At 46.6% G+C, this 13,752-nt stretch overlaps 1 protein-coding gene across 2 annotated transcripts in view; it reads right to left on the minus strand.

Annotated features, from left to right (window-relative positions):
- Positions 1-13,752, minus strand: part of PPM1J (protein phosphatase, Mg2+/Mn2+ dependent 1J) — an 87,571-nt gene that overhangs the window by 26,353 nt on the left and 47,466 nt on the right. For both annotated transcript variants that reach the window (XM_075335587.1, XM_075335586.1), the window contains exons 4-6: positions 10,823-10,935; positions 7,655-7,739; positions 1,817-1,935 (exon numbers count right to left, since the gene is read on the minus strand). In XM_075335587.1, the coding sequence (XP_075191702.1) occupies positions 1,817-1,935; positions 7,655-7,739; positions 10,823-10,935 (317 nt within the window). The remainder of the gene's footprint in view (positions 1-1,816; positions 1,936-7,654; positions 7,740-10,822; positions 10,936-13,752) is intronic.

The raw sequence follows: 13,752 nt of genomic DNA on the forward strand, positions 1-13,752 counted from the left end.
TTGGGCTGATTGATGCAGTTTTCACAAAATCACTATTTTATCTGAATTGTCTCTCCAAGGAGGAAGGAGACGAACTCTAGCGCCACCTATTGGAAGTAGCAATCCTAAAAGTCAAAAATGGCCCTTTTAACGAGCCTTTTCATATGACTTAGGATTCATACCAGATCAGAACCCCAATTTGCAGACACGGTGTTTCAGGGTGATTGACCCTCGTCAGTGCAAAGCATGGGATCTGAGCTGACTTATGAAAAGCTATAGTGTGGTCTAAGGGGAAAACTTTTCTCCATGCGGAGACCTGACAAACCAGCTGGCTGCCCGTGGGGGGTCTTATAGCTGCAATGCCCCTCTGTTTTCTGAAGCAGATCTACTAGTACTCTGAATGATGAGCTCTGTATGCCCCCACCCACAAAACTGACTGGCAGTTTTTTGCCTATACACAGTGTTCACAAAAAGCTAGAAATCAGTGCTGGGGCTGTGGCTATACATAGCTCATGAGTATAAAGGACTACGTGATAGCAGGTTTACCAGTCCTCTAATAATAATAATCTCTTGCTGATAAAACAGTGATTTTACCAAAACTGCAGCACACAGCCTAATAAGTGACATATAAAAGGCATTAATGCATTTGTCTCTATATCATTCTGCTCTCAGATTAGGTAGCAAAACACTGGTGACAGTTTCCCTTTAAAAGGAATCAGTTAGCAGGTTTTTGTTACTTAATGAGATTAGCATGATGTAGAGGCAGAAAGCCAGATTTCAGGGATGTGTCACTTATTAGGCTGTGTGTTGCAGCTTCACTCCAATCAGTGTTTTATCAGCAGGAGATTATCACTACTGGACTACATATTTTGTGTAGTCAGTCAAGATAATCAAAGTAATAACCACCCCCACCACTGATTGGGAGTTTGCTGCCACTTCATAGTGTACACAGGAAGCTGCCAGTAAGGGGTTTGGGCAGGGATATACACAGCTCACAAGTCTTAGCTCTGCTACATTTACATCCTACTGCACCAAGCAGCCCAGTAAGGGACACACCGCTGGGATGAGGCTCTCTGCCACTACACAATGTTGCTCTCAGATTCCATAGATAAAACCTGCTGACAAATTCACTTTTAAGCTAGACTTGGAAAAAAAGTCTTCTTCGCTCACGCCATTAATGAATTTTATGCATCATTCAGGACAGCCATATGCCAGTATCTAAAATTTACGTCAAGAGCTGGAGAATATTTCTACTATAATATATGTTACTTTCTGCCATAAATAATCCTAATTTACTGCTTCATGTGGATGACCATTCCTGCGTCCGTCATTTACACAGTGTCCTCCATTCCACTTCTGCGTACGGGAACTTCCTTCTGCCATGCCAGGGGAAGAGCAAAGTACTGTAATGTGCATGTGCAAGGAAAGGCCAAAGAGCGCCCGCACATGTGCACTACAATTCTTTGCTCTGCCCTAGTCATGTCAGAAGGAAGTTCGCTTACGCAGGAGCAAAATGGAAGACACTGTGTGGATAACGTAGGACACGTCATCCACACAAAGCAATAAGGAAGAAGGCGATCATAAGAAGAGAGGAGGCGCTGAATCAAGACAAGAGACACCTATTGGACACATCTACCACATAGATGAGTATAATAAAAGGTCTTTTTTACATTATGTGAAGTGGCTTGGGGACATATATACAGTATTCTAGAATGCTGTATATAAGGGCATTCAGGTGCTGGCCCTACTTTATATGGGGATAATCTGGTGACAGGTTCCCTTTAACTCATACAGCATAACTACACTTTATACTATCATCAAACACAGGTTGTATTACCAGCCCGTCATGGTGTGGTCACGATACAACATTCTTTTCTTCAGTTCTTTTTGCTGAATCCTTCGTGGGAACTCAAGGCAAGTAAACTCATTACCCAACAGTTCTGGCTTCAGAGAGGCCTGAAAGATAATTCACAATTAAAAAAGTAAATATTACTTGAATTTTTTTAAGCTAAATTAGTAATTATCCATAAATGCAGTAATCTGATTTTTATGTATTATGGTCCCTGTAACTGATATGTCCGTAACATCCAGAAGTATTGCTGCTTGAAAAGTCATGCCACCCTCTGAAGGCCACTAATAGGACCATTCCTGACACTTGTGGTTGGTAGGTTGTCTCCCTACCTGTTGAGGAGCATTCCTGTTGGCATTGTAAGAAGAGATCCTGGCACATGCCAGCTTTATGATCCTTTACTCTTACAAGGGGACATCCCTTCCAAGATAGGCTTGCACATATGTCCCAGAACAAACATTTCAGGGATTTGTGAACAGTCAGGGGTGGATGAAGTCAAAGCTGGTGGTTTCTGTCAGCCGGCCGAGCCACATGTAACCTGAATCAGAGACATGCTTCATCATTACAATTTCAGTATTTTACTCTGAAACACTCTGCTGCTTTAGATAGCATATAGTTGAAAGTAGCAGCCTGGAATAAGGTGATTGAACAGCCTAGTCAATCATGGGTTCTTGTTGACTTCTCCCTGCCTGGCTCAGCTACGTAGGAAAAGAAAGAGACCAATGAATCTAGCAGGGCAAAGTGTAGAGAAGCTGGGACCGCCTCTTTGACTAGTCTAAGGGGTACTTTGCACGCTGCGACATCGCTAGCCGATTGTAGCGATGCCGAGCGCGATAGTCCCTTCCCCCGTCGCACATGCGATATCTTGTGATAGCTGTCGTAGCGAACATTATCGCTACGACAGCTTCACACGCACTTACCTGCCCTGCGACGTCGCTCTGGCCGGCGACCCGCTTCCTTCCTAAGTGGGCGGGTCGTGCGGTGTCACAGTGACGTCACACGGCAGGCGGCCAATAGAAGCGGAGGGGCGGAGATGAGTGGGACGTAAACATCCCGCCCACCTCCTTCCTTCCTCATTGCAGGAGGGACGCAGGTAATAGTGATGGGCAGTCCGGCTCTTTTTGGTGATCCGGTTCCCATGGCTCCGCTCACCAAAAAGAGCCGGATCTTTCAGATCGTTCTCGGCTCCTTATTAAATATGTGTTCACCCCAGGTGAACACATATTTAAGATTATAGTGACGCCGCTGAAACCCTGCCCACCCGCGGCAAAACCCCGCCCACTCACAAGTGACCAATTAGATTGTTGAGTAGGCGGAGTTTAGCCGAGGGTGGGCGGGGTTTCAGCTGTGAAAAGAGCCGTTTAGAGATTTTATTGGCTCACACTAGTGATCCGGCTCCTGTCAGTTACTGCAGTGAGCCGGATCTTTGTGACGGATCATTCGCGACCGACACATCACTAGCAGGTAAGGAGATGTTCCTCGCTCCTGCGGCTTCATACACAGCGATGTGTGCTGCCGCAGGAACGAGGAACAACATCGTACCTGTCGCTGCAGTGAAATTATGGAAATGACCGACACTACACAGATCACCGATTTACAACGCTTTTGCGATCGTTTATCGGTGCTTCTAGGCTTTACACGTTGCGACGTCGTTACCGGTGCCGGATGTGCGTCACTTTCGATTTGACCCCGACGAGATTGCAGTAGAGATGTCGCAACGTGCAAAGTACCCCTAAGTCCCCTCGTTCCAGGATCCTGCTTTCCACTATGTTTTTTTCTGAAACAGAGCAGGATTTTAAGGTAAAGCAGATATTTGAGATATTTGTAATGATGGAACCTGGCTAGTTCGTGGAATCACTTAATGGTAGTCCTTTAAATATTCTGCTTCATAAATAGAGTGATCTAAGTATTTGAAGCATTGCAATAGATACTTATCACCCTTAAAAAAAATCACTCCAACAAGCCAGCCATTAGGCTGTCTAACTGCCTGTCCACTGCCAGCTGCCAAGTGTAGTCCATCTGTGTCGCCCTGGGCAAGCCAGGGGACACAGGTCACACACCACCACACCCTACATCCCAGCTAGGAACACCACAGCTAACCGAAAATCCTTGTTGCCTTCCTCCAGAGGCTGATGATTCACACCAGGGGGTGGGCCAGGCGGTTGGCTCCGCCCACCGAGGAGGACACAGCTCTGGAGGCGGGAAAACCAGGCAGTTGAAGTCTAGCTAAGGGCTAGAGAGGAGTCAGCTCAGGGACGAGCTTGAGTAAACAACTAAGTGAAAGTAGGAAAGTGGTAAAGGAGGAAAGCAAGTGAGGTGACAAGAAAGAAGGAAAGCCTGAAGGGTCCAGCTTTGTGTAGGGCCAGGTCAGCAAGGTCAGCAACGGCGGTGACTGTCTGGAGGGGGACCGTTTGGAAGTTCCTGGAAGGACCCCGTTGGCTGTGTGCCCGGCGGTCTGGAGCAGTGTTCCGAAGGACAGTCAGCACCAGGGCAGGGGGCTCTCGGACCCCGGCAAGGCTTGGAGTCGCCACAATTTGCCGAATCCGTCAGTGAAGGGGACATAGATCCCCCAACAACCAAGTCCCGATTGAAGGCAACAGCCCAGCCAGTATAGAACCGCCACCGCCAAGGCACCCGTTTCTTAGGGCCAGCGCCTGCGGGCAAAGAGTAGAGCTCCCCCGGTCCAGCTTGAAGCCGGGGAGCGGGTTACCGGTGGGGACCCATCGCAACCAACAAGTACACCAAGGTGCAAGGAAAAGGGACATCACCGTCACCTACTGTGAGAGCAAGTGCAGCCGTCCGTGGGACCGTCTATCCAGCCGTTTGGTTACCGTAAAAACTGTGTCACGTCTCAGGCTGAGTGAGTACCACAGTGCCGCAAGGCACAGCGCTGCCCCCGCGTCCCTGCGCCCACCAGGCCCTGCACCTCCATCACCATCACCGGGCCCCGGGATCACCAACCCCTACCCACGGAGGGGCAACACAACACCTGGCTGCTCCGCATCACCATGCCCGGGAGCCCCGTATAAAGCAGCGGTGGTGAAATCACCACAACCGTGGGTGGCGTCACGGACAATAATCATCCCCTCATCCAACAACCCCCCTTTCACTCACGGGCGACGATCGCCGCTCGAGAAACCCCCGGGATCCGGCCCACCGCTCGAGCCACCACTGAGCAGCAGCCGCCGGACCCGAGCAGAAGGGGGTGAGCGTAGTGTGCCGACACCCTCCTCCCCGCCCGCGACACATCTCTAGCAGCAGAAACAAAACTGATGACAAAAATTGGGAAATGGTTTTTGTCTCTCTGCTTTCAGTTTCCTGCTTGCCAAACTGCATACAGCCATAACACAAATGTAAGCTTTCAGTTCAGAGTAGAAAAGTCACCGAACAATAACAGGAGCAAGCACATGCTAGAAAGTATGAAAAGGTTCCTGCACCTATGGTAATGGTAGAATGCTGATAAAGAGGAACCACCCACAAAAAAAAGGAATGACAACTTACAGAGCATGAGGATCAGGACAGTTGCAGCAGACGCAAGTTTACTGTCACAGATGTCTCACATCCAACTGACAATCCAGTGGCAGTGAGTGATAGGCTAGGTTCACATTTCCGTTGTTTTGCATCAGTCACATGCGTTGCTTAACGCTTGTAACTGATGCGTTGTACGACGGATGACAAGTATTGGAAGAGAAAGCGGATTCCGTTATAAAACAAGAGACAGAGAGAACGATTAGCTGATTGCTCTCATTAGCCGGCCGCCGGCTTTTGAGAGCGAACAGATGATCTCCCAGCGGCCGACTAATGAGATCAGCTGATCGTTCACAATAGCCGGCCGCTGACTTTTGAGAGCGAACAGATGATCTCCCAGCGGCCGGCTAATGAGAGTGATCAGCTGATCAATCACAATAGCCGTCCGCCGGCTTTTGAGAGCGAACAGATGATCTCCTGGCGGCCGGCTAATGAGAGCGATCTGCTCTCATTAGCCAACCGCCAGGTGATCAGCTGATCGCTCTCATTAGCCGGCTGCCGGGTGATCAGCTGATCGCTCAGAGAAGGCGGCTGCCGGGCGACCAGCTGATCGTTCGGCCGCCGAGAGAGCATGCGCAGCAAAATCAAAAGGATTCCGCTGCTCAAAAAACGCTACATGCTGCATTCCTGCGACTGATCAGCTCGGTGGAGGATGCAACGCAACGTAATCAGTCACAATCCGCTGCTCATACAAGTATATGGGAACAACGGAATCCGCCAAACGGATTCCGTTGTTCACCAGAGCCACAGATTGTGACTGATACAAATTGACGGAAATGTGAACCTAGCCTTAGAAAATCACAGAGATTGGCAGCATGTGTTTTTATCTGACAGTTCTCTGTTTCTGCAGCAGCGGATACTAGGACCTTGGGAAACTGTCAGTCTTTCCCCTCAGTTCCCAGCCTCTGACTTAGACCTCAGTTCCACTTGCGTTTTGCACGGACGAGTGCAATTTGATAAACCATCGGACTGCTCTCACTCTAGTGCAAAACTATGGGGCAGTGTCCATCAGCGATTGATTTCTAATGCTATACCGGCATGATAAATGAATCACCGCATGCTGTGTTTGGCAGCGATTCTCAGCTCACGCACCCCCTTAGAAGTCTATGGGTGCGTGTGAAACAGCGCACTGCACTCACATGTCATCCGACCGCAGTGTGATGTACGCAGAGACAGGCCGGGGAGGAGAGGGAGAGAGTGCTCTATCCCCCTCTACTCCGCAGCTCTGATCCGATCACAAGATCGGATCACAGTCGCATGACCCTCGGCTGACACTCGCAGCAGGGGGTCATTAGTATATCGCTTCCGATGCTTTCGCATCTGAAGCTATGTGCAAGTGCCACCGTACCCTTACTTTATTAGCCTCACTCTGGGGGGATTTGGGTGCGGTTTATAGTTTGTTCCTTGCTGAGCTCTGGAGAGGTCGTCTTCTGTCTTCTGTTGCTCCAGATTTCTGTGGTTGTTGCAGCTCAGATAAGTGTTGTCTTTGCTATCTACCAGAGTTGTGATTGCTGTTGTGTTTCCCCTGTATTGTTCCGTTGTGTCTTCCTTTAGTGATAGTGGTGATGAAGAGCTCATACCTTTCATCCTTCTTTAGGGCCCAGATCAGGGTTTGCCTAGGGCTGAGGTATTCCTGCTCGATGACAGGTGCAGATCCTGTGGTGAGGGCAGTGAGGATGAGCTGCAGGTTGTTGTCAGGGGTCACCACTTCCCCCTTTCACTAGCGATAGGGCATTCTTTCCTCTTCCCTTTGTGTTGTCCTATACGGCCGGTATAGCATCTATCCCAGGCCGTGACATTTACCTTTTGTGGGATGAGGGCTCCATATCGTGAAAGGGCAAGTTTTAAACAAGGTTTTCTAAAAGTTCCCCACTGTGCTGTAAAAAGTCACAGCAGTGAAAATGTGATTGATGTTCATTCATAACTGTCCTAGCAGATAAAAGGCCAATATGTGAACATAGTCTTTGCAGGGCATGCTGGGAATTTGACCACAGGAACACCGAAAGTCACAAGTTCCTAAACCTGACTCAATGTGCAACAGGCTCATATGACTATTTACAGCATCTGACTTGTCGGGATGTTGTGGTTTTCTGTTTCAGAAATGCAGGAGTAGTGTTTGTAATAGTAAGAAGCACATCTTGCAATATTATTCTGGGAAATGTCCTCATCGTTCTAGTCATAAATATATCCGACAATATGGAGTGAGGAACGAGAAATCTGCACATATAGGAACTTCTTGTATATGGCTAGGACGTGGCTAGTGACGAGTAGAAATACGATGAGTAAATGTGAACTTACTAGCAACTGGAGCCTCTGCCTTTCTGTTTCTGGAGTAAACTCATGTGACATCTCAATGGTTTTTCCCTGCCGGATGATTATGGCCCTATAAATACATAGACAAGCAAGTAAAAGTCTGGGTTCAACATGGCAGCATTTTTCTACTGTGGATTCTGTAAAGAATCTGCCCTAGATAATACGCATGCAATGAATAAGCAAAATACCCCAAAAGTCACTGATTTTCGCCCACTAGGTTTGGAAACTCGATTCCCATACAATGTGCTATAATATTATACATTTGTAAAACATTTGATCACACCATAGAAATATTTCTGTAATAGTGAAGATTTATAATTGGGGATTGTGACACCTAAGAAATGACATTTGCTTAATATCAGATGTACTGTCGTGGCCAAATGTTTTGAGACTGACACACATTTTGGTTTACACGAAGTTTTCTGCTTCAGTGTTTTTAGCTCTTTTAATCAGATGATGCTATAGTGAAGTACGATTATCAGTTTTTACACTTTTATTGAAACTACATCAAGCTTATGCAGCGGATCAATATTTACAGAATGGACTCATGACTTTAGCCCTATGACCGTATATGCTGGATATCAGATTCTTGCCAAATCCTGACAGATGACAAAACATTCTCGTCTAATCAGTGTTTAGGTTTTATCACAGTTTCGGTATTTTTATTTGGCCACCTGTTTTTTTAAAGTTGACCCTAGGCTCTCAATGGGATTGAGATTTAGGAAGTTTCCTGTCCATGAACCTAAAATAGAAATGTTTTTTATCCCCCCAAGACACTTAAGGGGGCTTTACACACAGCGATATCGCTAGCGATATCGCTAGCGAGCATACCCGCCCCCGTCGTTTGTGCGTCACAGGAAAATTGCTGCCCGTGGCGCACAATATCGTTAGGAGCCATCACACGGACTTACCTGCCTAGCAATGTCGCTGTGGCCGGCGAACTGCCTCCTTTCTAAGGGGGCGGTTCGTGCAGCGTCACAGCGGTGTCACTAGGTGGCTGCCCAATAGAAGTGGAGGGGCAGAGATGAGCAGCCATAACATTCCGCTCACCTCCTTCCTTCCTCATTGCCGGCGGTCGCAGGTAAGCTGTAGTTCGTCGTTCCCGAGGTGTCAGACATAGCGATGTGTGCTGCCTCGAGAACGACGAACAACCTGCGTCCTCAATAGTCAACGATTTTTTTTAGAAGGAACGACGTGTCAACGATGGACGATTTGGTGAGTATTTTCCATCGTTAACGGTCGCTCGTTGGTGTCACACGCAATGACGTCGCTAACGATGCCAGATGTGCGTCACGGAATCCGTGACACCGGCGATATATCATTAGTCGTTGCGTGTAACGGGGGCTTTAGTTATCAATATTTGCCTTGTGATATGCTTCTCCATCTTGCTGGAAAAATAATTTGTCATCACCAAATGGATCCTGGATTGTTCATAGTCCAATTCCTGTACTTCCTGAAGAATCTCAATCTGTTCTTGATGCTTTTCTTGGAGAAAAGTGGCATTTTTTTTGCTTATGTTCTTGACAAGAAGCCAACCTTCAAACCCTTTTGTTTCGCTGAGCAATCAGATGCAGTCACACTGCCATTCCTGAACAAGTTCAGTACTAATGAACTTGGTGATGGGCCAATCCCGTAGCTGAATCCCCTTTAGGAGACAGTCCTAGCACTTGCTGGACTTTGTTGGACACTCTGAAGGCTTCTTCACAGCAAATCCTTATTTTTATATAGTGCTTACATATTCCACAGCGCTTTACATACATCAGGAACACTGTCCCATTGGGGCTCACAATCTAAAGTCCCTATCTGTATGTCTTTGAAGTGTGGGAGGAAACTGGAGTACCCCAAGGAAACCCACACAAACATGGGGAACCCAGGACCCCATTGTTGCAAGACTGCAGTGCTAACCACTAAGCCACCGTGCTCATCTTAAGTTTATTGATTATCTGATAAATTGTTGATTTAATGGCAATCTTAAAAACAGCAAGGTCCTTGCCTATATATCACTTTTGATGAAAAGCAATGTTTCATTAGAGGCTAACCATGGTTAACAGTAGAAGATTACGATTTCAAGCAGCAGTCCTCTTTTAAAGCATGACAGCGTGATATCAAGTGCCTTGTCCTTGTTAACACATTCTCTGCACTAATGAGGAGATGATGTAAGCAGGTGATTTTATGACAGGTCTGACTACCCGTGGAAACAGGGAGTTTGTTACTAAGCTAGTTTTTATGGCGAGGAATGAATGCAATTTTTGCAATTCATTTAATCATTCTTCGTAACAATCTAGATTTCATACAAATTACCACCTTAAAAACCGAAGCAGATAACTTTGTAAAATCCAGAATTTGAGTCAGTCCCAAAACTTTTGGTCACAAACTTCACACCACAATTAGTTAGTTACATGTTTGATGTGAATGTATGATGTGAAATGGGGGTGGGGGAGGGGGCTTGGAGAAATGTAATGTAGTGAGTCATCTTGGCTTTTGCATTATGCAGAAAATAAAAGCATCGGCTTGGCTGAAATATATAGCTCCTTAAGCGCAACTTCAAAAAACCTTTCGTTATTAGGTTGTAGATGGATATGCACTAAATTTCCACCAGTATATGTAGCACTTATCGTCATCGAGTTACATCTTCAAACAACACTTGAAAGGCATTAGCCTATATTCAAGGTTCTTCAACAATGCAATCTCCCTCCCCCCCATCAAATGTAAGTCTTCCAATATAGATGACCTGTGACCCAAGAAAAAAAATCCCTAGTGGAATTATTTGATCTTCTTAATCTTCAAGACTACAGTTGAGCGGATCGGTCATAATCCGGGTCTGGCGGATCCGGATCGGGTTGCCGCCGAAGTCCGGATCCGATCCGGAATCCGCGGCCATATAAATCAATGGGGAACGGGAGCCGGGACGAGAGAGAGAGAGAGAGAGAGAGAGATGGGGAACGGCAGCCGGGACGAGAGAGAGAGAGAGAATTGAAAATTTCATTTAGAACAGTTTGTTTTATGTAATAAATATATACTTAATAATGCTTATTGCTCAATAGTTGCAAACCATGTGGTCAGTGAAAACTTGCTGAAATCAGGACACTTTGCAATATGTGGTAATAGCACTTTTTACCATGTGACATACTTATTCATAAAGCATTGCAGTACCTGCTGTCGCCAGCATTGGCTACATATAGCTTGCCCATCAAGAAGACAGTCACAAGGGCACAGCAGCCTCCATCAATGCTGTGTGATGTTCTCTCTCTTTCTATCTGTTCATCCTGTAACCATACAAGGCCATTAGTATTAATTATAAACAACAAATAAATGCCATAAATGGAGAGTGTTCTTATATTTATGTACAATGCAATCTACTCAGCAAAGCAACATACAATTGCTCTTTTATTGCTCCTGTTCCAATGTGAAACCTGTACAGTGGTATACATATTGCTGATGCAGCTGATGCAGTCGCCCAGGGGCCTAGAGGTTCAGGGGGCCATTGCTGGCTGATTAATAATGAGGGCAATCTGACCAGTTGTCTGGAGCTCTAAGCTACGGAGGTCCCCTATCCCAATCACGCTCCCCACATGCAGTACACCGGGCAGGGAATGATCCCGCAGCTCCGCACAGTGTAGGCAGCGGAACGCAGGATTATGTCCTCTGTTCCCTGCCCGGCACTTTCTCTGTGACACACGCGCGCACCATGATGTTGGTAGTACGGCGCAGGTGTCATTTGAAAAGTTCCCGGCAGGAGAAGATGCGGTGCGGAAGGGGCCCGTATAACAGAAGCAGCGGGGGCCCGTACGGAGAGGTGAGGGGTGACTAATAGCCTGAGGAGGGAACAATAAGGAGGTGGAGGTGAGGATCGCCTAATAACTTGAGGAGGGGACAGTGAGGAGGGGGAGGTGAGTGGTGACTAATATTGGGGGTGTAGTGATGTAGTATATGGCGATGTAGTGATGTAGTATATTACAGGTGTAGTATATGGGGTATATAGTGATGTAGTATATTACAGGTGTAGTATATGGGGATGTAGTATATTACAGGTGTAATATATGGGAATGTAGTGATGTACTATATTACAGGTGTTGCAAATGGGGGATGTAGTGATGTAGTATATTATAGGTGTAGTGATGAGGGATATTACAGGTGTAGTATATGGGGTATGTAGTGATGTAGTATATTATAGGTGTAGTATATGGGAGTGTAGTGATGTATATTACAGGTGTAGTATATGGGGATGTAGTATATTACATGTGTAGTATATGGGGGGGTGTAGTGATTTAGTATGTTGCAGGTGTAGCAAATGGGGGATGTAGTGATGTAGTATATTACAGGTGTAGTATATGGGGGTGTAGCGATGTAGTGTATTACAAGTGTAGTATATAGGGGTGTAGTGATGTAGTATATTACAGATATAGTGTATATTACAGGTGTGGTATATGGGGTATAGTGATGTAGTATATGGGTGTGTAGCGATGTAGTATATTACAGGTGTAGTATATGGGGGTGTGGTGATGTAGTATATTACAGGTGTAGTATATGGAGGTGTAGTGATGTAGTATATTACAGGTGTAGTATATGGAAATGTAGTATATTACAGGTGTAGTATATGGGGTTGAAGTGATGTAGGATATTACAGGTGTAGTATATGGGGATGTAGTGATGTAATATATTAGAGGTGTAGTACATGGAGGATGTACTGATGTAGTATATTACAGGTGTAATATATGGAGGTGTAGTGATGCACTATATTACAGGTGTAATACATGGGCATTTAGTGATATATCTGCAACTCTGTCCCCATAGTAGAAGGGGGGGGGCAAGGCACAATTTCTTGCATAGAGGCCCCAAGTGTCAGTGTCCGCCCCTGACACTGTAGTACTATGGTATAGAGAATGAATCCTTTCTGGACAATGACTGTCGTCCGATTAAAAGGAACCACTCCCCAAAACAAGTTACTGAAACTCCAAATAAAGGATAATATTTTACTCCACAGGTGTCTCTTCAATGAATTTTCCATCTGCCTTGCAATGCTGACTGTAGGAACGTGAGGGATAAGGGCTCCTATGCTGTCTCTTATGCTAGGGGTTCCTAAGCTAGGCTATCCCTAACCTCAGGGTTATCTCTAATGGTGGAAATGCCTGAGTCACATGCCTAAGTATGCTCCTGACCAGAACTAATCTGATACCACCAACCAGGGAAGGAAGGGGCAGGACTGTGATGGAAACAGACATAAAGACAGAGAGGGGAAAACTAAAATTCTGACACACTGCAAACTCACAGGAACAAACAATAAGAGATTCAGGAGAAAGCAAGAGCAGAAAGGTAGCAACAAAAAGACAAGCATTAACTCCACAACCGCACACACCAACAAGTACTACAACCACCAGATGGTCTGGATCACAACACCTAAACAGACCAGCTAAGGCTAGGTTCACACTTCCGTTAAATTGTATCAGTCACAATCCGCTGCTCTGGTAAACAACGGAATCCGTTTAGCGGATTCCGTTGTTCCCATAGACTTGTATGAGTGGTGGATTGTAACTGATGATACTGCGTTGCACCCTCCACCCGACTGATCAGTCGTGGAACGACTAACCGCTGGGCGGGAGGAACGCAGCTTGTAACGTTTTTTGAGCAGTGCAATCCGTCGGATTTCGCTGCGCATGCTCTCTAGCTCCCTGCACACGTCACCAGCTTTGCTTGGTTACCCGATATTTACCCTGGTTATGGTGCAAGGAGCCAGCGCTAAGCGGTGTACGCCCGTAACCAAGGTAAATATCGGGTAACCAAGGTAAACATCGGGTGCTTTGCTTTACCCGATATTTAGTCTGGTTACGTGTGCAGGGAGGTCGACACTTCCCCGCTCGGCCCCGCCCCCTCCCGCACTCCGCACATGTACACACACACTCACAACAATCACTCACACACACACTCACTCACAACACTCACTCACTCACACTCTCACCTGTCCCCAGCCATGCAGACCGCAGCAATGCCACTGACATCCTCAGCGCCTGGCTCCGCCCCCCGATCGGCTCCGCCCCCTCCCGCACGCCGCATGTGTACACTCACTCACACACACACACACTCAC

The sequence above is a fragment of the Anomaloglossus baeobatrachus genome, chromosome 2 (assembly GCF_048569485.1).
Source record: "Anomaloglossus baeobatrachus isolate aAnoBae1 chromosome 2, aAnoBae1.hap1, whole genome shotgun sequence".
Lineage (NCBI taxonomy): Eukaryota > Metazoa > Chordata > Amphibia > Anura > Aromobatidae > Anomaloglossus > Anomaloglossus baeobatrachus.